Source organism: Bos javanicus, chromosome 16 (assembly GCF_032452875.1).
Source record: "Bos javanicus breed banteng chromosome 16, ARS-OSU_banteng_1.0, whole genome shotgun sequence".
NCBI lineage: Eukaryota > Metazoa > Chordata > Mammalia > Artiodactyla > Bovidae > Bos > Bos javanicus.
The window spans coordinates 64,368,068-64,389,675 of NC_083883.1; the positions used below are offsets into that span (position 1 = coordinate 64,368,068).

At 47.4% G+C, this 21,608-nt stretch overlaps 1 protein-coding gene across 1 annotated transcript; it reads right to left on the reverse strand.

Moving 5' to 3' along the window:
- Positions 1–15,693: 15,693 nt before the first annotated feature.
- On the reverse strand, positions 15,694–21,330 carry RGS16 (regulator of G protein signaling 16). The gene is made up of 5 exons (XM_061383408.1): positions 21,155–21,330; positions 20,167–20,277; positions 19,347–19,411; positions 18,887–19,053; positions 15,694–17,598 (listed from the first exon to the last, which is right to left on the reverse strand). The coding sequence occupies exons 1-5, from the start codon at positions 21,196–21,198 to the stop codon at positions 17,377–17,379; spliced, it is 609 nt and encodes a 202-aa protein (XP_061239392.1). The 5' UTR covers positions 21,199–21,330; the 3' UTR covers positions 15,694–17,376.
- Between the last annotated feature and the right edge of the window lie 278 nt (positions 21,331–21,608).

The window sequence follows — 21,608 nt, forward strand, 5'->3', positions numbered from 1 at the left end:
CCAGTGGTCCTGTATAGATGGGAGAGTTGGACTGTGAAGTAAGCTGAGCGCCAAAGAATTGATGCTTTTGAACTGTGGTGTTGGAGAAGACTCTTGAGAGTCCCTTGGACTGCAAGGAGATCCAACCAATCCATTCTAAAGGAGATCAGCCCTGGGTGTTCTTTGGAAGGAATGATGCTAAAGCTGAAACTCCAGTACTTTGGCCACCTCATGGGAAGAGTTGACTCATTGGAAAAGACTCTGATGCTGGGAGGGATTGGGGGCAGGAGCAAAAGGGGACGATAGAGGATGAGATGGCTGGATGGCATCACCGACTCGATAGACGTGAGTCTGAGTGAACTCCGGGAGATGGTGATGGACAGGGAGGCCTGGCGTGCTGCGATTCATGGGGTTGCAAAGAGTCGGACACGACTGAGCGACTGAACTGAACTGAACTGATCTTGTTTTCTTATGATAGATCTTATAATAGATTTCTTTCAATTGATTTCAAAGAACTGAATGACCAGTCAAAGGCTATGATTGTTTTTAAGATTCTCAACCTATAATACATTTTTTTCCAATGCCATATAAACACACTCTTAATAGAAATAAATGGCCTCTTTAAAAAACCAGAACCCTTGTTTAATAAGAAAATATGTGTTTTTCATCAATCTGCATTTCTGGTTAAGCATGCTCAGTCCATTCCTGGCTCTTTGCAAGTGCAAAAGTGTGCACTCCTATTCAAAGTAGTGTAGAGTAAGCAGAAGTCCCCAAACTTTTGGGCACCAGGGACCAGTTTTGTGGAAGACAATTTTTCCACGGACTGGGGGTGGGGAAGGGGTGGGTTTGGAGATGATTCAGAGCATAACATTTATTGTGCACTTTATTTCTATTATTATTACATCAGCTCCAACTCAAGTCATCTGGCATTAGATCCCAGAGGTGGGAAAGAACTCGAACTCCCACCTCTGCAAGATCTAAGTTTGGCCCCTGGTTGTGTAACTCTGCTGCTGCTGCGTCTCTTCAGTCGTGTCCAACTCTGTGCGACCCCATAGACGGCAGCCCACCAGACTCCCCGTCCCTGGGATTCTCCAGGCAAGAACACTGGAGTGGGTTGCCATTTCCTTCTCCAGTGCATGAAAGTGAAAAGTGAAAAGTGAAGTCGCTCAGTCATGTCCGACTCTTAGCGACCCCATGGACTGCAGCCTACCAGGCTCCTCTGCCCATGGGATTTTCCAGGCAAGAGTACTGGAGTGGGGTGCCACTGTGTGACTCTAGACTCTTCCTAATTGTGTAACCTTAGATTATTGAGTCTGAATTTTTTGTTTCCTCAAATAGGGACGACAAAAAATACAGTCCCCCATATAAAGTGCATTGAAGTAGAGAGAAGGTAAAATATTAGGCCTTCAATAAATGGTAGAGCTAATTACATCACTTTATGAAAAGAAGAAAAAAAAAACTTTAACACACCCTGTTCTTCCCACCCAGTGCTTTACATGCTACACAAATAGGGAACCTATGAGGGGTCAATTTAGTCCAACTGCCCTCCATCAGCGGAGAAGGCAATGGCACCCCACTCCAGTACTCTTGCCTGGAAAATCCCATGGACGGAGGAACCTGGTAGGCTGCAGTCCGTGTGGGTCGGGGTCGCTAAGAGTCGGACACGACTGAAGTGACTTAGCAGCAGCAGCAGCCCTCCATCAGATCTGAGCAATTTAGATACAATTCAGACAGCAGAGGGCAGCAAACTTACCTGAATGTTTATAACTGCTTCTGCTACAAAAATCACAAAGCAACCATTTTTCAGTAGTCCCACCTGCCTGACAGTCTCAAAGCCTCTATCCTCAGAGAGCTAACCAAATGTGCAGCGGAAGCACAGTCACCCAGCTGAACTCTTTGGATCAAATGTTTGTGTAAACAACTTTATCTACAATGAATGTGAGGTGGGCTGGAAAAGATCAAGGAATGAAAGAAGCTCAAAGAAACCTGGAGGATTCAGGGTTTGTTCAAACTTCTTTTCTTCTCTGCTCCTTTATTTATTTCAGGCGCTTCCTTCAACTGCTAATTTCAAAGTAATACAATCATTTAAGAACACCACACCTTGGACTAACTTATGAGGAAATGCAAAAAAAAAAAAAAAAAAAAGATAGTAGTAAGACTCCACGGCCTGTAGCCCACCAGGCTTCTCTGTCCGTGGAATTTTCCAGGCAAGAGTACTGGGTTGCCATTTCCTGCTCCAGGGAATAATAATAATAACAATAATAAAAGAACTCCGAGTAAAACATCAGAGTAGAAAATAAAAACAGCTCAACAAAAACCCTGCGAAAGGAGAGTCCTGCTTTCAGTTTCATTTTCCCCACACAACCAGAGGAGCCTGATAAACAGAGACGCCTTGAAGAAATAATGTGTGAATTATGACAGAACCCTGGAAATCTCAGAAGGGCTTAGGTGCAAAGGGTCCCCTGGGACTGGCTCCGTGTGCTCCTTCCTCTCCCCCAGTTCCACGCCCACTTCACTTCCAGTCCCCAAAGCCCGAGGAATCCTTCAAAGAAAACACCTTCTCAAGCTTTCCCAGCTCTCCTCCTTCTGCGTATCCTACCTTCTTAAACGTAGATGCCTCGTCCTCAGTCATTCCTCTGACGGCATCTAACCGTCAAATACTGTTGCCGGCAGGAAAACAGCCCTTCCGGAGAACTGAGCTCGCGGGGCGGAGCCCGGAGAGTGACAGGAGGAGGAGGGAACGCTGACCACGCCCACACTCGGCAGCGGTGGCCTGAGCTAGTAGCATCTTCGGGCTTCGCTGGCGGCTCAAACAGTAAGGAATCTGCCTGCAATGCAGGAGACCTGGGTTCGATCCCTGGATTGAGAAGATCCCCTGGAGGCAGAAATGGCAACCCACTCCAGCATCCTTGCCTGCAGAATCCCATGGACCAAGGAGCCCGGGGCATGGAGGGGGCAGGGAGGCCGCATGCATCCTGCCGCTAGGCCTGCGGCCTTTCAGGTCACAGCACCCAGTTCCATCCCGACCATATTGTTCCAAATCCCATATCTTCTTAAGGGAAATGAGCGGTAAATAAACATTTTAAGCACTGACTGGGTCCCCGGCACTTTGTTCATTGCTTCACAAGAGATATGCACCCAGTCAACCCCTAACAATACTGCTGATGATGAAACTGAGGCTCAGGAAAGCTGGGTGAGCCCAAAGCCCAAGCTCCCTCACTCACCTGGGCACTCTGGAAGGGGCACAGGGCTGGCAGTCCAGAGCTGTGGCTGTTCTGCTGGGTGACCTCAGGCAGGGAGTTGAATGATGTTGGGATACAGTGATTCATCACACAAATGCCTCGTGGGGGGTCTCCCTGGAGCTTGCATCTTAGTACGGAGAAATAGACCATTAATCATTGAGAAATGCAAGGTCTGTCTAGTCAAGGCTATGGTTTTTCCAGTAGTCATGTATGGATGTGAGAGTTGGACTATGAAGAAAGCTGAGTGCCAAAGAATTGATGCTTTTGAACTGTGGTGTTGGAGAAGACTCTTAAGAGTCCCTTGGGACTGCAAGGAGATCCAACCAGTCCATTCTGAAGGAGATCAGCCCTGGGTGTTCTTTGGAAGGAATGATGCTAAAGCTGAAACTCCAGTACTTCGGCTACCTCATGGGAAGAGTTGACTCATTGGAAAAGACCCTGATGCTGGGAGGGATTGGGGACAAGAGGAAAAGGGGACAACAGAGGATGAGATGGCTGGATGGCATCACTGACTCGATGGACGTGAGTTTGAGTGAACTCCGGGAGTTGGTGATGGACAGGGAGGCCTGGCATGCTGGGATTCATGGGGTTGCAAAGAGTTGGACACGACTGAGCAGCTGAACTGAACTGAACATGATTTCAGGTCATGATATCATGACCCTGACCATCCCAGTTCCTTATGGGCATCATCACCACTACCATCCAGTCCCCCATCACATCATGCTGCTTCCCACCTCCGTGTCTCTGCACACGCTGCTTTTGCTATCTGAACTAATAATAATGATGGTAGTAGCAAGCATTTATGTAGCTCTTTAGTATGCTGTAGGAACTGTTCTGGGCAAACAAAAAATACACATTTTTCTTGTTGTTCAGTCACTTAAGTCCTGAGATAGATGCTATTTTGACTCCATTGTACAGATGGAGAAAATGAGGCACAAAGTGATTAAGTGAATTCAATTGTTCTAGAGATTTGAGCTACCTCAAGGAACAGCACAGAGAAAGATGCCTACCCTCATTCTTGTGGGAGAAGCCAGAAAATGAACAAAATAAGTAAATTATGTATAATGTGCTTTATGGGGAAAATCCTACAGAGAATAATAAGTAGAATCAGGAAGGTTGAAAACACCAGAATGGGAATTATGAGTCAAGAGAGATATTTTCTAAATAATGAAAACTGAAACTCCATTATCTAGCACCTAACTACATTACATTCCTTACCCTTAGGATCATTCCTCAATTATTTAAGTTTTAAATCTTTCTTCTCCTCAGAAAGTAATTTGAACAGCTGGGCCAATTTAAAAGGTTCAGTAACAGTGAATTACCTTGTGATCAGCACTTAATATGCCCCAAACACCTTGTTCTTGTTACCTAAGAGCTTCCATTAAAAAATTTTTTTCTAGTTTTATTTTACTTTTTGATTTTGATTTTTTTTGTCCATGACACATGACCAGGAATCAAACCCAGGCCTTGGCAGTGAAAGCACCAAGTCCTAACTGCCAGGGAATTCCCTCTAGTTTTATTGAGAAATAGCTGACATATGTCATTCTAGAAATTAAAGTTACATAGCACGATGTATTGATTCACATATACTATGAACTAATTACCACAATAGGTTTAGTTAACACCCATTATCCCATATAGCTACAATAAAAAGAAAAGAAGGCAAATTAATAGATCATATGACAGTTCCATTTTTAATTTTCTGAGGAGGCTCCGTACTGTTTTCTATCTTGAGAAATTTACAATTTACAATCTCACAAACTGTGCACAAGGATTCCCTTTTCTCCACATCCACACCAAGAGCTTCAATTTTTTAAGTTAAGTTCAGCCCTGCTGAATAAAGAAATCTTACTGTAACCCCTGTACCTACTGAACTATCTTAACAATTATGTTAATAATTTTCAATTCAATTAATGTTTCACATCATTATTAAACTGCATTAATAAACAAAACTAAAGGTTATATCTCTTGGATATAATTCCAAAGGAAAGAGTCAAACTTAGATAAGAGCAAAATTAGGCAGTTCCTTAGAAGAAATGGCATAGCCCTCATCATCAACAAAAGAGTCTGGAATACAGTACTTGGGCACAGTCTCAAAAATGACAGAATAATTTTCATTCATTTCCAAGGCAAACGATTCAATATCACAGTCATCCAAATTTTTGCCCCAACCACTGATGCTGAAGAAGCTGAAGTTGACCAGTTTTACGAAGACCTATGGCACCTTCTGCCATAAGGGTGGTGTTATCTGCATATCTGAGGTTATTGATATTTCTCCAGGCAATCTTGATTCCAGCTTGTGCTTCTTCCAGCCCAGCGTTTCTCATGATGTACTCTGCATATAAGTTAAATAAGCAGGGTGACAATATACAGCCTTGACGTACTCCTTTTCCTATTTGGAACCAGTCTGTTGTTCCATATACAGTTCTAACTGTTGCTTCCTGACCTGCATACAGATTTCTCAAAAGGCAGGTCAGGTGTTCTGGTATTCCCATCTCTTTCGGAATTTTCCACAGTTTATTGTGATCCACACAGTCAAAGGCTTTGGCATAGTCAATAAAGCAGAAATAGATGTTTTTCTGGAACTCTCTTGCTTTTTTGATGATCCAGAGGATGTTGTCAATTTGATCTCTGGTTCCTCTGCCTTTTCTAAAACAAGCTTGAACATCTGGAAGTTCACGGTTCACATATTGCTGAAGCCTGGCTTGGAGAATTTTGAGCATTACTTTACTAGCATGTGAGATGAGTGCAATTGTGCAGTAGCAGAAAGTGAAGAGGAACTGAAAAGCCTCTTGATGAAAGAGAAAGAGGACAGTGAAAAAGTTGGCTTAAAGCTCAACATTCAGAAAACTAAGATCATGGCATCTGGTCCCATCACTTCATGGGAAATAGATGGGGAAACAGTGGAAACAGTGTCAGACTTTATTTTTCTGGGCTCCAAAATCACTGCAGATGGTGACTGCAGCCATGAAATTAAAAGACGCTTGCTCCTTGGAAGGAAAGTTATGACCAACCTAGATAGCATATTCAAAAGCAGAGACATTACTTTGCCAACAAAGGTTCGTCTAGTCAAGGCTATGGTTTTTCCTGTGGTCATGTATGGATGTGAGAGTTGGACTGTGAAGAAGGCTGAGTGCCGAAGAATTGATGCTTTTGAACTGTGGTGTTGGAGAAGACTCTTGAGAGTCCCTTGGACTACAAGGAGATCCAACCAGTTCATTCTAAAGGAGATCAGCCCTGGGATTTCTTTGGAAGGAATGATGCTAAAGCTGAAACTCCAGTACTTTGGCCACCTCATGTGAAGAGTTGACTCATTGGAAAAGACCCTGATGCTGGGAGGGATTGGGGGCAGGAGGAGAAGGGGATGACAGAGGATGAGATGGCTGGATGGCATAACTGACTTGATGGACGTGAGTCTGAGTGAACTCTGGGTGTTGGTGATGGACAGGGAGGCCTGGCGTGCTGCGATTCATGGGGTCGCAAAGAGTTAGACACAACTGAACTGAACTGAACTGATGGCACCTTCTAGAACTAACATCAAAAAAAGATGTCCTTTTCATCACAGAGGATCAAAATGCAAAAGTAGGAAGTCAAGAAATATCCAGAATAACCAGCTAGTTTGGCCATGGAGTACCAAATGAAGCAGAGAAAAGGCTGACAGAATTTTGCCAAGAGAACACACTGGTCATAGCAAACACCTTCTTCCAACATGAGAGATGACTCTACACATGGATATCAATGGATGGTCAATACCAAAATCAGATTATGTTCTTTGCAGACAAAGACAAAGAAGCTCTGTACAATCAGCAAAAACAAGACCTGGAGCTGACTGTGGCTTAGATCATCAGCTCCTTATTGCAAACTTCAGGCTTAAATTGAAGAAAGTAGGGGAAACTTCTAGGCCATTCAGTTCAGTTCAGTTCAGTCGCTCGGTCGTGTCTGACTCTTTGCAACCCCATGAATTGCAGCACGCCAGGCCTCCCTGTCCATCACCAACTCCCAGAGTTCACTCAGACTCACGTCCATCAAGTCAGTTATGCCATCCAGCCATCTCATCCTCTGTCGTCCCCTTCTCCTCCTGCCCCCAATCCCTCCCAGCATCAGAGTCTTTTCCAATGAGTCAACTCTTCACATGAGGTGGCCAAAGTACTGGAGTTTCAGCTTTAGCATCATTCCTTCCAAAGAAATCCCAGGGCTGATCTCCTTTAGAATGGACTGGTTGGATCTCCTTGTAGTCCAAGGGACTCTCAAGAGTCTTCTCCAACACCACAGTTCAAAAGCATCAATTCTTCGGCGCTCAGCCTTCTTCACAGTCCAACTCTCACATCGATACATGCCCACTGGAAAAACCATAGCCTTGACTAGGCCATTCAGGTATGACCTAAATCAAACCCCTTATGATTCTACAGTGGAAGTAACAAACAGGATTAGATCTGGTAGACAAAGTGTCTGAAGAACTATGGATGGAGGTTTGTAACGTTGTATAGGAGGCAGTGACCAAAACTATCCCAAAAGGAGAAGAACTGCAAGAAGGCCAAATGGTTGTCTGAGGAGGCCTTACAAATAGCTGAGGAAATAAGAGAAGCAAAAAGCAAGGAAGAAAGGAAAAGATATACCGAACTGAATAGAGAGTTCCAGAGAATAGCAAGGAGAGATAAGAAGGCTTTCTTAAATGAATAGTGCAAAGAAATAGAGGAAAACAATGGTGTTGGAGAGACTAGAGATTTCTTCAGATAACCACAGTGGTGTGGTCACTCACCTAGAGCCAGACATCCTGGAGTATAACATTAAGTGTGCCTTAAGAAGCATTACTATAAACAAAGATAGTGGAGGTGACAGAGTTCCAGCTGAGCTATTCAAATCCTAAAAAATGATGCTGTGAAAGTGCCGTGCTCAATATGCCAAAAATTTGGAAAACTTAGCAGTGGCCACAGGACTGGAAAAGTTCAGTCCCAAAGAAGGGCAATACCAAAGAGTGTTCAGACTACCACACAATTGCACTTATTTCACACACTAGCAAGGTTATGCTCAAAATCTTTCAAGCTAGGCTTCAGCAGTACATGAATCAAGAACTTCCATATGTTCAAACTGGGTTTAGAAAAGGCTGAGGAACCAGAGATCAAACTGCCAATAGACATTAAATTAAGGAGAAAGCTAGAGAATTCCAGAAAAATATCTAGTTCTGCCTTATTGGCAATGTTAAAGCCTTTGACTGTGTGGATCATAAGAAACTGTGGAAAAGTCTTAAAGAAATGGGAATACCAGACCACCTTACCTGTCTTCTGAGAAACCTGTATGCAGGTCAAGAAGCAATAGTTAGAACTGGTCATGGAACAACTGAGTGGCTCAAAATTAAAAAAGGAGTACGTCAAGGCTGTATATTGTCACCCTGCTTACTTAACTTATATGCAGAGTACATCATGGAAAATGCCAGGCTGGATGAATCAAAAGCTGGAATCAAGATTGCTGGGAGAAATATTAACAACCTCAGATACACAAATGATATGACTCTAATGGCAGGAAGTGAAGAAGAACAAGGGAGTCTTTTGATGAGGGTGAAAGAGGAGAGTGAAAAAGTTGGCTTGAAACTCAACATTCAGAAAAACTAAGATCCTGGCATCTGGTCCCGTCACTTCATGGAAAATGGAAGAAGAAAAAGTGGAAGCAGTGACAGATTTTATTTTCTTGGGCTCCAAAATCACTGAGGATGGTGACTGCCGTCATGAAATTAAAAATGCTTGCTCCTTGGAAAAAAAGCTATAACAAACCTAGACAGTGTGTTAAAAAGTAGAGACATCACTTTGGCGACAAAGGCCCATATAGTCGAAACTATGGTTTTTCCAGTAAGTCACCTATGGATGTGAGAGTTGGACCGTAAAGTAGGCTGGGTGCCAAAGAACTGATGCTTTCGTGCTGTGGTGCTGGAGAAGACTCTTGAGAGTCCCTTGGACAACAAGGAGATCAAACCAGTCAATCCTAAAGGAGATCAACCCTGAATATTCATTGGAAGGACTATTGCTAATGCTGAAGCTCCAATATTTTGGCCATGTGTTGCAAAGAACCAACTCATTGGAAAAGACCCTGAGGCTGGGAAAGATTGAAGACAAAAGAAGAAAGCGATGGTAGAGGATACAATGGTTAGGTAGCATCACTGACTCAATGGTCATGAAACTGAGAAAACTCTAGGAGATAGTGGAGGACAGAGGAGCCTGGCGTGCTCCAGTGCATGAGGTTGCAAAGAGTCAGACATGACTTAATGACTGAATAACAGGCGATTCCAAGGAAAAAGTTTGTATAGCCTGACTTGACATAGCCACAGGGAGGCAGCAGAGAGTGTGGGATGGCCTGGTACGGGCTGGGCCAGGCCTCCACAGTCACAGGAAACAACAGGACTGATGGGGAAACAGCATCAGCCAACCCAGCTTTAAGTGAATACTATCAGGATTAATGTCTCAACACTTGATTCCCTCTGCTGGAATTCTGGAATGCCCTTCATAGCAAATAAAATATAGTATGGAAACAGCTGTACTAAGAAAAGTAGGGAAAAAAAAAAAAAGAAAAGTAGACTTGGAATCCTGGCTTTGAATTGGGACTCTTCCATTCTTTTCAAAAGTCAATAAATAGTTATTGACCATGCTGAGTACCTGGAATCAGATAATAATTACAGTTTAATATTCATGAGACATCAGTGTTGTGCCAAACACGTTTTCATTCCATGCTCTATGAAGGGTGCATGCACTCTTATTATCCTCCTTTACAGATGAGAGACCTAAGCCTTTGGAGAGGTTTAATAACTCCCCCAGGTCATACAATGAATGAACCAGTTTCTACTCCAACATTCCAACTCTACAGGCTGGGTTGCACTCTGCCATGGTCTGTCTGTCCCATTGGATCAAATAATATGGCTCCCAATCTTGAAGAGTGGTTTAGTGAAAAAAAGAGCTGTGAAGAGGTAAGTGACAGAGTCATGTCTTACACGAAGTAGTCACAGCAAGAAGAGGGTGTGAAAAGGAATATCTCCTGCCACATCTATAAACAAGGATGTCACAGGCATCGGTTTGAGATTCTGCCCTCCAAATGAATTTCTGAGCCTCGAGGGCCCCCAGAAGGGAGAACAATGCCTGCAATCCAGCAGCTGTCAGCTCCCACCACTCCCTACAGTGACTAAGGATGCAACAAAAAAAAAAAAAAAAAGGATACAGGCCCCAGATAGCTGAGATGCATATGAAAGGAATGAATTCAATGAGCCCTGACTCTTTCATCTTCCCATACATAGAGGAGCCCTAAATTCCCTGAGATAGCTGATTTTCCTTAATTAACAATAATCTTCGATGTTCAGACTATCTGCCTCTTTTGTTACAAACTTCTATAACCTGACTCCCTTCCCCATCCTCCTCCCCGGCTCCCCTCCTTTCCTTTCCCCCCCACCACACCCTCACTCCCACCCCCACCCCCAGAGCAGTTTCTCAAGGGCTACCTGAGATGCTGCCTCCTGGGCTTGAAGTCCTAAAAATCCCCACCAAATAAATAAACACAATTCTCAACTTTCAGGTTATGAGCTTATTTTTTTTTTTTTTTTTTTTAGTTGGCAAGGCTGTCCTAGAATCATTGAAGTGTCAGAGAGATTCTGGGAAATGGATGTCTGGGAAGGCTTCACTTAAGAAGGTGATGGTTTTGCTAGATTTTCGAGAGGCTTTTTGAGGAGGGCATTCTCCTCCACAGCTCCCAAGCTCTAATTGTTAAAAACAAATAAAAGGAAAAAGACATTCCAAGCAGAGAAAAACAGCAGGTGGGTATGGGCCGCCTGAGCAGGGGGGAAGTCATAAGAGGGACTTGTGTCGGGTCAGAGAGCCTTGTATGTCATCCTGAGAGCTGGACTCTCTCAGGGTCAAAGGAGAGCCACTGAAGGGCTTGAATGCAGGCACGGACTGCTCTGATCACTGCTTTATGGCTAAAGACTGGCACAGCGGGGACAGGTGAGGCACAGGCGTCCATGATCAGACCCAAGGGCTCAGGGACGGCGCCCCAGAAAGACCCTTGGGCCAGCTGTTGAAAGTTGCTTCCCTGGGCTGATAAAGGAGGCCGTAGGTAGCTGTGATGAGAGTAGGCAACCCAGCAGGGAGGTGGGCCAGGAGGCAGAAGCCAGGAGGCTTGAACAGTAGGGTGAGTGTGGGAGCCATGTACGATTTGTTTTCAAGGGGCAGGTGAGGGAGCAGAGGCTGGAGAAGCATGGGCGGCCCACTCAAAAAGGGCTTTGGGTGCTAAGCCAAAGCCTGAAGTGCTGGGGGGACGAACTGAGTTGGTGAGTTTAAAGATGCTGGAGACTTCTTGCTGGCTGCAAGATTTTCAAGAAATCTCTTAAACACTCTGAGAACCAATACAACAGGGGTCCCGTGTTTGGTCTATGCCTGACACCTGGAAGACCAAGAGCCATTGGTCTCCAAGGTCAGCCAAGAGTCTTCTTTATCTCTAATGAGTATCTACCACCTTGAGGCTACACCATGGGCTTCAAGACCATCCTGTATGTGAAGAAGGGCTAGGAGAGGGCAACAAGCCTTGAGGATGGACTTACTGGATGAGGAGCCTGCTAGCACCCACCTCAGTCCCTGGAAGTCCATCTCCTCCCATTCATTGCTCTACCATTCGCCGACCACACCCACCATTTCCTACTGGCAGCCATACATGCATGCTCAGTCATTTTAGTCGTGTCTGACTTTGCAACCCCAGGCACGGTAGCCCACAAATCTCCACTGTCCATGGGATTTCCCGGGCAAGAATACTAGAGTGGGTTTCCATTTCCTCTTCCATTGGATCTTCCCAATCCAGGATCTCAACCCGAGTCTCCCGCATTGGTAGGCAGATTCTTTACCACTGTGCCAACTGGGAAGCCTATACTGCATCAGAAAATACACATTTGTGCCCTTGTCTGAACTTACCCAGAATCCCCATCCACCATTAACTGAGGCCACCTACAATTACAGCTATTTTTGGTTTTCTGCCAGGCATGCAGGATGCACTAGATACAATAAATGCATGTTCTAAAAAAAAAAAAAAAAAAAGACAAAAAGGTGGAAGAAAAGTAATGGAGACAAGGTTCCTGACTCTCTGGGTACCATCTTTTTTCTTCCCTCATGCATCATATCCTTGACCATCTCTCACAGACTGGACTTCCCACCCCACCCACCTTGGTTTAATTGTATTCAGATCTCATCTCTGCCCCTCTCTCAAACTGGCTTCCCTGGGCATGTTCCCCCAGACCCCACCCCTAGGAGCTTCAGTTTCCCTGTCTGTATCAGAGGGTTATCACACCTACCTCACAGAGCTGTCATTGGACTAAACGAGATCAGGGCCGGCCCTGGTGTTTGTTCCCATCTTCCTTTCTGACTGTTAACCTCAGAATCCCTCCTGGCATCACACACACAACTGCCCCTTAGATCTGGGCTTCAAATATGATTCCATGGGCTTTTCTACTTAATGTACCTGAAGTCTGGTCACTTTACTCAGACTAACAACACTGCTGCTGCCCCCTCACTTCAGTCGTGTCCGACTCTGTGTGATCCCATAGACAGCAGCCCACCAGGCTCCCCCGTCCCTGGGATTCTCCAGGCAAGAACACTGGAGTGGGTTGCCATTTCCTTCTCCAATGCATGAAAGTGAAAAGTGAAAGTGAAGTCACTTCAGTCGTGTCCGACTCTGTGTGACCCCATAGACAGCAGCCCACCAGGCTCCCCCATCTCTGGGATTTTCCAGGCAAGAGTACTGGAGTGGGGTGCCATTGCTTTCTCTGAAGACTAACAATGAGGGAGAAATAAAAGTCAATATAAAGCCTAGATTTGCATATAAACAGATAATTCAACTTAGAGAGGAATTTGGGGAGAACAAGGAGGTGACTGGCAGAGGAAGAGCAGATTTGATCCTTGCAAGCCTAAGGCCAAGTTCTTTCTAACCCAGTGCAAACTGCTCATTCTCTTCCCCGGGAATGGAGTAGTCCCAAGCATCACGTTGCTTCCCAAAGTTCATCTCAGAGATGTCTATGAAATTATAAGGAATGCTGATTCCTTGAATTCATAGTGAAGTGAAAGTCATTCAGTCATGTCAACTCTTTGTGACCCCATGGACTATACAGTCCATGGAATTCTCCAGACCAGAGTACTGGAGTGGGTAGCTCTTCCCTTCTCCAGGGGATTTTCCCAACCCAGGGATCGAACCCAGGTCTCCCGCATTGTAGCTGGATTCTTTACCAACTGAGCTATGAAGGAAGCCCCAAAGTACACTAATGCAAATTGGAAATGGGCAAAGGTGAAAATGGCACAGAAGTGCCCCCCCAACCCCTGCAACTGATAATGTGCGGTGACTTGGCCAGGGCAAGCCACCCCTTGCTGTTCCAAGAACCGGGAACAGCTCATGTTGGGTCAGGTGGACAGAGGAGATGGGCTCTGCAATGACAGCTGAGCCGGGTCCGACTGTTACCAGCCAGGGTTCTTGGCCTTCCCCAATCAATAGAAATTCACTGGCAGCCAGACAATTCAGGCACGGCTCAACTGAGGCCGCTGCTGCAGCAGTGGGGAGCAAGAGCAAACAGCAGGTTCCCTTGCTTGCTCGCTCCCTGAGGAGTGGGAGCTGGTTCCTTTGTGAGGGGAGGGTGGAGTGTTGTTCAGGCTTAGGCAGGAGGGGTAGCCTAGGTGTTCTGTCCACCCCTTAGGTGGTGTTGTGTGCAGGGTGCCTGTGCAGTACCCTATTTTTACTCTAGGCTGCTCAAAAGTGGCAGTTGTGTTTTTTGGTCTCTTTGTATCTTTTGAGTACAGAATTTGCCCCAGCTGTGCATGCACACAGTTGAGTCCCACAGTGCCTTTGTGTTTTGTTGCTCAACGTGTATCCAGGTACAAGCATTGCAGCCTTGCTGCAAAGCGTCCCAGGTCCCAGGCTAGGCTCACCATCAACAGGACACAACAGCTTGACATGAGCTGGTGCCAGGGTCCAGCCCCGGCTGATCCAGGGTATCCTGATAAGGGGAGATGGCGTCGGTGACTTAATTTAAATATTCATCAAAGATATAAAGAGTAATAGAATGAGGATAGCTCAGCAGGAAAATTCAGTGGAGAAAAGAGGCTGAGTAGCTTGGTTTACGCGGGAAACCAATAAAACTTCAAGACAAGAAGCTTGCACCACTTACATAGGCCGCAGGCGTCCTTCCATTCTCCCGAAGGACAGGAGACACTGAGGCCTCCCCGGTCGGATCTTAGAAGCCCAAGCATAATTAGTAAGCATGGCAGGCTCTGCGCTCCAGATGGAGACTCAACCAGAGTTTGAGAGAGAGAGCAACATGGGGAGACCAGTCTTTCAAGGAACTGATCCCAATTCTTTATTTTCCAGAGTCTGTTTTTATACACTGAGATGTTATACAAAAGTCACGTGGGGATAGCAGTCCTGACTTTTATTAAAGTCAGGTGCTTCATACAAATGTATACAGAGGTCTTAGGGGTGTTACATCATCTTCTGGCCAGGGGGGCCTGCTGACAATTTATGACCCTCTCCTTGTGACAGCGGTTAGTCAACACTTATTCCTCCAGGAGTGATTATTCTTAAAACAGACTCCACCTTCCGAAGGTACCAGATAAAGTTACATTCTTATAGGGTGAGGGTGTAGTGGGTTTTAATTAAGGAAAGAATTTACTTAGCCTAAGGTCCAACGTGATTAATATCAAAGGTTAATACTTATTTCTTCTATACATTCATTAATGTGTATAAGGGCAGGGGATGTGGAGACTTAGCAACAAACATTGGCTCAACAAATGAAAAACCCTTCACCAATACAATTTCTAATCAGCCCACTATACTTATACTAATAATTTTCTAACTTCTCTAAAGAACCTGTTTTTAGAAGGTTTAAAGCATCTCGTGCCTCTCACGGTTGGGAGGCTGTGAGCAATCACATGTGGCCAGACAAGCCTGTCAGGCAGGCTAGAGAACCTTCAGAAGAGTTTGTAAGTTGAAACACTCCTGTCACGCCCAGGAATTATTATTAACTGGAGCTCTGAGTTAATTCCTTCTCAGAAAGAGGTGGTAAAGTCAGAGGTGTAGGTGAGAGCACAAAGTAGTAAAGTAGGCAGGCTCTGGTTATCGGGGTAGATGCTCGAGGATTTCCAGGGGGACTCCTGAGGCCCGATCCCGCCTTTGCGTATGTCGAGCCTCCTTCCTCATGACCTTTGCCACGGGCGGAGTGCCTCACGCCGGCCCCCAACAAGCTGGGCGGTCACCAGCTGAAGGAAGTTACCATCCTGGAGGCCACTGTTAGAACCAGTCACCAGGCAAACTCGGGCCTTGGATGTGCACCTCTGCCCACACACCGGCAAGCTTCCCCATGTGTCCTGTGACATTTCCGGAGACCAGCTCTCCCACAAGGCACCCCCCGCCCTGAGCACTTCCCTTCCCTCTTCCCCTGACCATACGGCCCTTGCAGACAGGATCGATCTCGTGTTTGGGTTTTATTTTTATTTCACAATAAAATAACATGCTGCAATAGGAAAATGGGGGTTGAATAAGTACATCATTCACATTTAGGAAACCAGCTCCCGTGGTCAACAATAAATAAATATTTAAATGGCGAGGAGTTCCTGGCAGGCGCCAAGAGGTTCCCAGCACTTCAAGAGGTAGCATCTGCTGGAAAGAGGGAGACAGCCAGGCTACCAGCTCCTGTGGATTCTCCAGGAGAGGCAGACGCGCAAATGACAATAAATAATAATAGCAACAACACGACAACAGAAATAAAAAATAATGTGCCATGACCATTGTCACAAAACCAACAATATGTTAGGCTTAAATACTTTTCTCCTGGAGGAGCTCCTAGCGCAGAGAGAACAGTGTGGATTCCCTGGGGGCAAGAGGGGCTGCCTGGTTAATTCACCTCCCCAGCCCAGCCGGGGCAGAAGTCCCACCAGGGAATGGGTGTTTGGTGATGCCCTGGGGTGACAAGCAGGTTCTGATTCCCCCTAGTCCTGCTCTTGCCAGCAGCCTCTCTCCACCCCAGTTTCATTCCCAGCTTCTACAGGCTGTCCAAGTTCATCAAGGTCCCTGCCTCATTTCCATGGACACCCCCAGTGAGTACGCCCCCGCAATCCACAGGAAAGAAACACAAGGTTCCCCTTCCATCCTGGGGAATCTCTTTTTCCCTGTTCTTCTCCTCACAAAAATAAAATATTAGCTTGATTTAAACGGGACTTTCTGGAACTGCCATGAGGTTTGTCTCCCAGGAGCTCTTTCTCCCTCGTTCCACCCTGCCCAGCATAAGGGCTGGACTAAAGCTGCTCACCAAGAGGCCCCACGTCTTGCTCCAGGCAGCTCAGAGCTAAGAGGGGGCACATCCCAGCAACAGGCTCTCAGCACGTCCTGCTCACAGGTGGACCCGGCAGCACACATGGAGTCAGAGGCCCCCGCAAGAGCCCACCAAGAGCACCAAGGTTCATTTCGCATGGGCAAGATGGCCTGTTTTCAGGCCTCTCTACTGATTTGGAGAGGGGCTTGAAAGCCAGTTTTTGAGGTAAATATCTCATTCGGGGTAAGCATCACATTGGTTTTCTGGCCTTGACAAGACTGCCAGGCTGGACACAGAAGTGTTGAGAAGTGCAAGCTAGGGGACCCCCACCACCACCCACCACCACCAGTAGCCCAGAGACAGGTGAGGAGGACAGGATGGGAAGACTCCACATTCATGGCTCCCTTCATGCCCAGGACAGTCTGGAAATTAGGAAAACAGGTCAACCGTTCGACAAGCAAAACTGGCTAACCTGGTTGTCTTTCTCTCCCTCATTTTCAAGTTCCCCTTTATCCATGCATTTTGCAAAGCCCCCTGGGAATATCCCTTGTCCTGTTGAGAATGGCCAGAGCCAATGATGACTCTTGCACCATCATTCTTCCCGCCCTTGAAAGCCCCACACAACCCTTATCTTCAGCCCTTGTCCACAGGTCCTAGAAGCGGGGTGACCCTCTCACACATGGAATTCAGTCCCAAGGATCTGGAGGTGAGGGTGTCACCGGGTCAGCTTTTTCCTTTGCTGTCCTCTCTTGCTTTGCAGAACCTGCCTCCCCATGGGGACAGCACCTCAGGGGTGGGTGACTCAATCTCTCTGCCCGGCTGGCTCCTTCCAGGCCCTGAGGCTCAGGTGTGCAAGGGCTCAGCTGGGCTGCTGCTGGACGGGGAGGCAGAGGCGGCTGTGGCTTGCGTGGCCAGGTCCCGGTAAGCGGGGGACTTCAGGAAGCGCGGGTAGGAGTCCTTCTCCATCAGGGCTCGCACCTTCCACTGCGCCGCGTCGAAGCACACGGCTGTGGCGGCCTGCAGGTTCGTCCTGGTCAGCTCCCTGGTCTCGTGGTCTATATTCACCTGTGGGAAGGAGGACAAGCATGTGGGTGAATGGGGGGCTCAGAGCCAGGGTGAGGGGGCTGGCAGGCCTGGGAGGACTGGCAGGGGGCAGTGGAAGAAGCACTGGATTCTGAACCAGGAACTGGGGCTCTGCTGAGTTGACCATCAGTGGGCTTTTCAGCTCTGGGCCTGTCCTCCCTTCTACCCTCCTCTCTCTCAGAACAACCCAGGAGATGTTACGAATGGGTACAGATCCACCCTCTTTTCACCTGTTTCTCTGTGACAACCCAGGTTCAAGTCATTGCCACCTCTCTCCTAGGCTAGTGCCAGCACCTGCTATTGGGTCTCTCTCTCCTCCCCTGAACCCCAGGGTCTGTTCTCCACCCAGCAGCAAAGAGAGCCTTATAAAACACAAGTCAGTTTTCTGGCAGTTCTGTTGTTCCCCATCACTCCAAGAAAAGGCCGACACGGGTGCTGAGCCCACAAGGCTACCTGGGCCAGCACCTGGCCGCCTGCCACCTGTGTGACATCACCTCCCACTCTCTCTCACTCCTGCTCTACATGGGCCCACTTGCTGGCCTGTGATCACAAAGGCACTCTTTGATCTTTGTATTTTCTGTTTCCTGTGTTACATCCTCCAACCCTGTACCCTGGTACTCCCTCTCATAGCCTGCTTTCTTTTTATCAGAGCACAGATCACCCCCTGGAAATATTTATTTAACTGGTTATTGTCATCTTCTCTCACTGGGGTAGAGGCTTTGTGTTCACTGCCATATCCTTGATGACTATAAATGTGCCTTGCATGTAACTGGTGCCCAACATATCTTTATGGGAGAAATAAAAATGCTCAGGAAATGATACAAAATAAGATACAAAGGCAAGCCATTACTTCCTTCTCTCCAAGAGGTGGCGTCATATTCCTATCAAACACGGTGGAGACCAGAGGGAAGATTGAAAGGGTCACCAACCACAGACCTGAGTGAGTGAGTCAGGTTATCCTAAGATGACCTGTCTCCACAGTTGTGTTAAGTATTCTGAGTCTCTAAAAAGGGCTTAGTTTACAAAGGTGGGTGTCGACAGAAGCCAAAACCCCTGCCAACCCCTCCAGTCCCATTGTGACTCTGAGGGTAATGGTACCCAGGGGTGACCTGGAGCCTGGCTTTTTTGATCTCCAGCCTCCTGTGTCAGATAAGGCCACTCTGCTTCTAAACTTGGCCCTTCCCTTACTGGCCCCTGATCATCCCCAGTTCTCAGTGGGGAAGGAGCAGGCAGGGTCTGCAGGATCCCTGGAATGTGTCATGGCTCTGACCTCTTTGGGGGCTTCACTGCAGATGAACTCCTCAAAGATCCGGTGAGCCCGGGATCCCAGCTTGGTAGCGGACCGGAGCTTCTTGAACTCCTCACAGGCCAGCCAGAACTCCAGGTTCTCCTCGCTGAACTCTGTCTTCAGGAAGGCGTGGAAGGCGGCCACTCCATCTGGGGTTGCAGGGAAAGAGGAAGAGACAGGTCAGACAGCGGGGACAGCCAGCCGGGAATAAAAGAAGAAAAGACAGCAATTGTAGTTAATGGCTCTATTTTGGGGATGTAATTTTCTCAAACAAGGACCTGCCTTTGTATTCTGGATAGAGGCTGACACACTAGGGGATTATTACTACTATTACTATTATTTTGCCCATGTTCTCAGCATCCTCAGGCTGGCTCTGCGGCACATGGGTACCCATGTGCCACCCGTGTGCCACCCACAGACAGACACAACAGACACAACTCACTTTTACTGCTCAGCAGCAAGTCAAATGACTCTTTCCATCCCAGCACGTCTTCTGAGAAGTTTTTGCTAAAAAAAAGGGGGGGGGGAGGGGGCAAGATTTTAATTTTAAAAACAACAACAAACTAATACACAGCACAAATCCTAGCCAGAACTCTGAAGTTGTATAATTCACACGGAGGCTTGCTCAGTAAAATTACCGGAGCTGACTCCTCAAACTCCCCAACTTTTTGCTGAGGTTTAGGGAAATGGTTGTGTCTAGTAACCAGAAACCCAAGCAGGGACCTTCCGGCCCTCAGTAAATATCTAAGACTGTGTTTTTGCTGTCCAAAATTCCTCCGATTCCCCTCTCAGTTTGTTTTGTACACTTTCCCAAGGAAATAAGGGTCTCCTGAATAGAGATTATGCCTACCCACAACCCCAGAGACCAGCACAGCACCTGGCACAGTTGATGGTCAATATAACACAGCTTCCTGGTAAACTGCACGCAAGTAGCAGCAGAGTCCAGTGGCCTTGGGCCCTGCCCTTGCCCTGGTCACACACACAATGGCATCTCCAGATGGGAGAATCTGGTAACTAGACATTCCAACCCTGGGTATCTTCATTTGTTGGTGGACTTAGAAGGCTGGAGCCATCCACCCAGTCACCCATGAGCCAGCCAGCCACAGCAGACCAGCAAGAAGTTCCATTACAATCTCTAGGAAGAGGTCGCCAAGGTCCACGATGGTATGTCCTAATGTCTCCTAGTATTTTCCTTCTCAGGGCTCCCTTCCTAAATCTGGCTCCTTCCCTCTAGGGGCTCCGGGCTGGTCGGCAGGACTTACCCTTCTTTGCTGTGTTTACTGCCCCACTCGAACTTGCCAACACTCCCGGTATCAGAGCCCAGTTCTGACTTATGAAGAAAGATCCCCAGCCGTGTCTTGAATTCTTTGGCTCTGGAAGGCAAAGCATGAGTTCATGAGGATTCTCTCCTTGCTCAGCCAGGGCAGAGAGATCCATGAAGTCCCAGAAGAGCACAGGTTTGTGCCACCCAAATTCCAAGCCTGAGTGTTTCTGGGAACCCATAGCTGTTCCCAGGGCTTACACTTCACCTCTCTCATCAGTATCATGAGCCCAGAAACAATTAAAGCAATATTTGAGCCGTGACTTGACTGTCTTACAGTTTGGGGGTTTGCAGTATAGCACATATGGGCTTTTTCCCCACTTAGGTCACGCTTTTTGTGCCTGTTGACTTAGCAGAAGGTAATTCAGTACTCTCTAGGCTTGTCACAAATATTTTCGGAGCTGTGTGGAAGCTGATTTCTGCCTTCATCTTTACTTTTTCCTTCCCAGCCACCGACTCCAGCAAGGATTGGAGTGGGTGTATAGCTCCCTGGGAAGTGGGGACATCCCTCGCTGAGGGCCTGAAAAACAGTTCCCTGTATTTCCAGGATCAGAGGAGGCCATGCCCTTAGATCTGTAACTCAGAATGAAAACCAAGTGCTTAAGAAACTGGGGAAGACTCAGTTTTGCCTGGTGATGCCACCACAGTCTTCCTGCAGTAGAACTGCCACTTGGCAGAGGAATGATGGGGAATGGGAGTAAACAGTGGTCCCCCTGCTTCCCTTGGCTTTGCCTTCTCGGTTCCCGTCACCCATCCTTCCCTGAGACTCTAAGAGAGGCATCTGAGAACGTGGAACCAATTTGACCTCTACCTCTGAAGTCATTTTCATCCTGTTCTCCAGACCACACAGGTCTGCAAGCTTTCTGCTTCACTCCCTAAGGTTGGTGGGACTTCTTCTTTCCCCAGGCATCTGGAGAAGCTGCTCTTACCTCTCCAGGCAGGAGGTGGGGAAGGCGGCCAGGGTCCGACACATGGCTACGGATGCAGGGCAGCACGTCTTGGGGACGATGGTAGCGGGCTCCAGCGGGCACCGCAGAACGCGAATGCAGATGAAAGGCGGCCAGCGCCTGTCTGGGTTTACTACTCGGGATGCGCGGAGCCAGCAGCTTTTATTCCCTTGTAGGGGGCGGAGAGGCTGCGCGCTGCCGACCAATCGGAGAGCGGTAGTGAGAGCGGGCGAAGGCGGAGGCGGGGCCTGGAGCTCGACGGGGCGGGGCGCCCGACCCAGGATGCGCCCTCGCCGGGTGCAACCTTCGCCCCGCGGGGGTGCTCACGGGGCTGCCCCCTCCTCCGAGCGGCCGCCGGCGTGGGGAGGAGAAGCGGCAGAGAAGTCACACCGAGATGAGACGCGCGCACCCAGTTTAGTAGGGAAAAAAAAAAAAA

Excerpts from the sequence above, each read along its gene's own strand:
- RGS16 (XM_061383408.1), bottom strand. The coding sequence starts at position 21,198 with ATGTGTCGGACCCTGGCCGCCTTCCCCACCTCCTGCCTGGAGAG. Across the intron at positions 19,412-20,166 it reads AGTAAACACAGCAAAGAAGG|CAAAAACTTCTCAGAAGACG; the intron begins GTAAGTCCTGCC and ends CCTTTTTTTTAG. Across the intron at positions 17,599-18,886 it reads GCAGTGAAGCCCCCAAAGAG|GTGAATATAGACCACGAGAC; the intron begins GTCAGAGCCATG and ends TCCTTCCCACAG.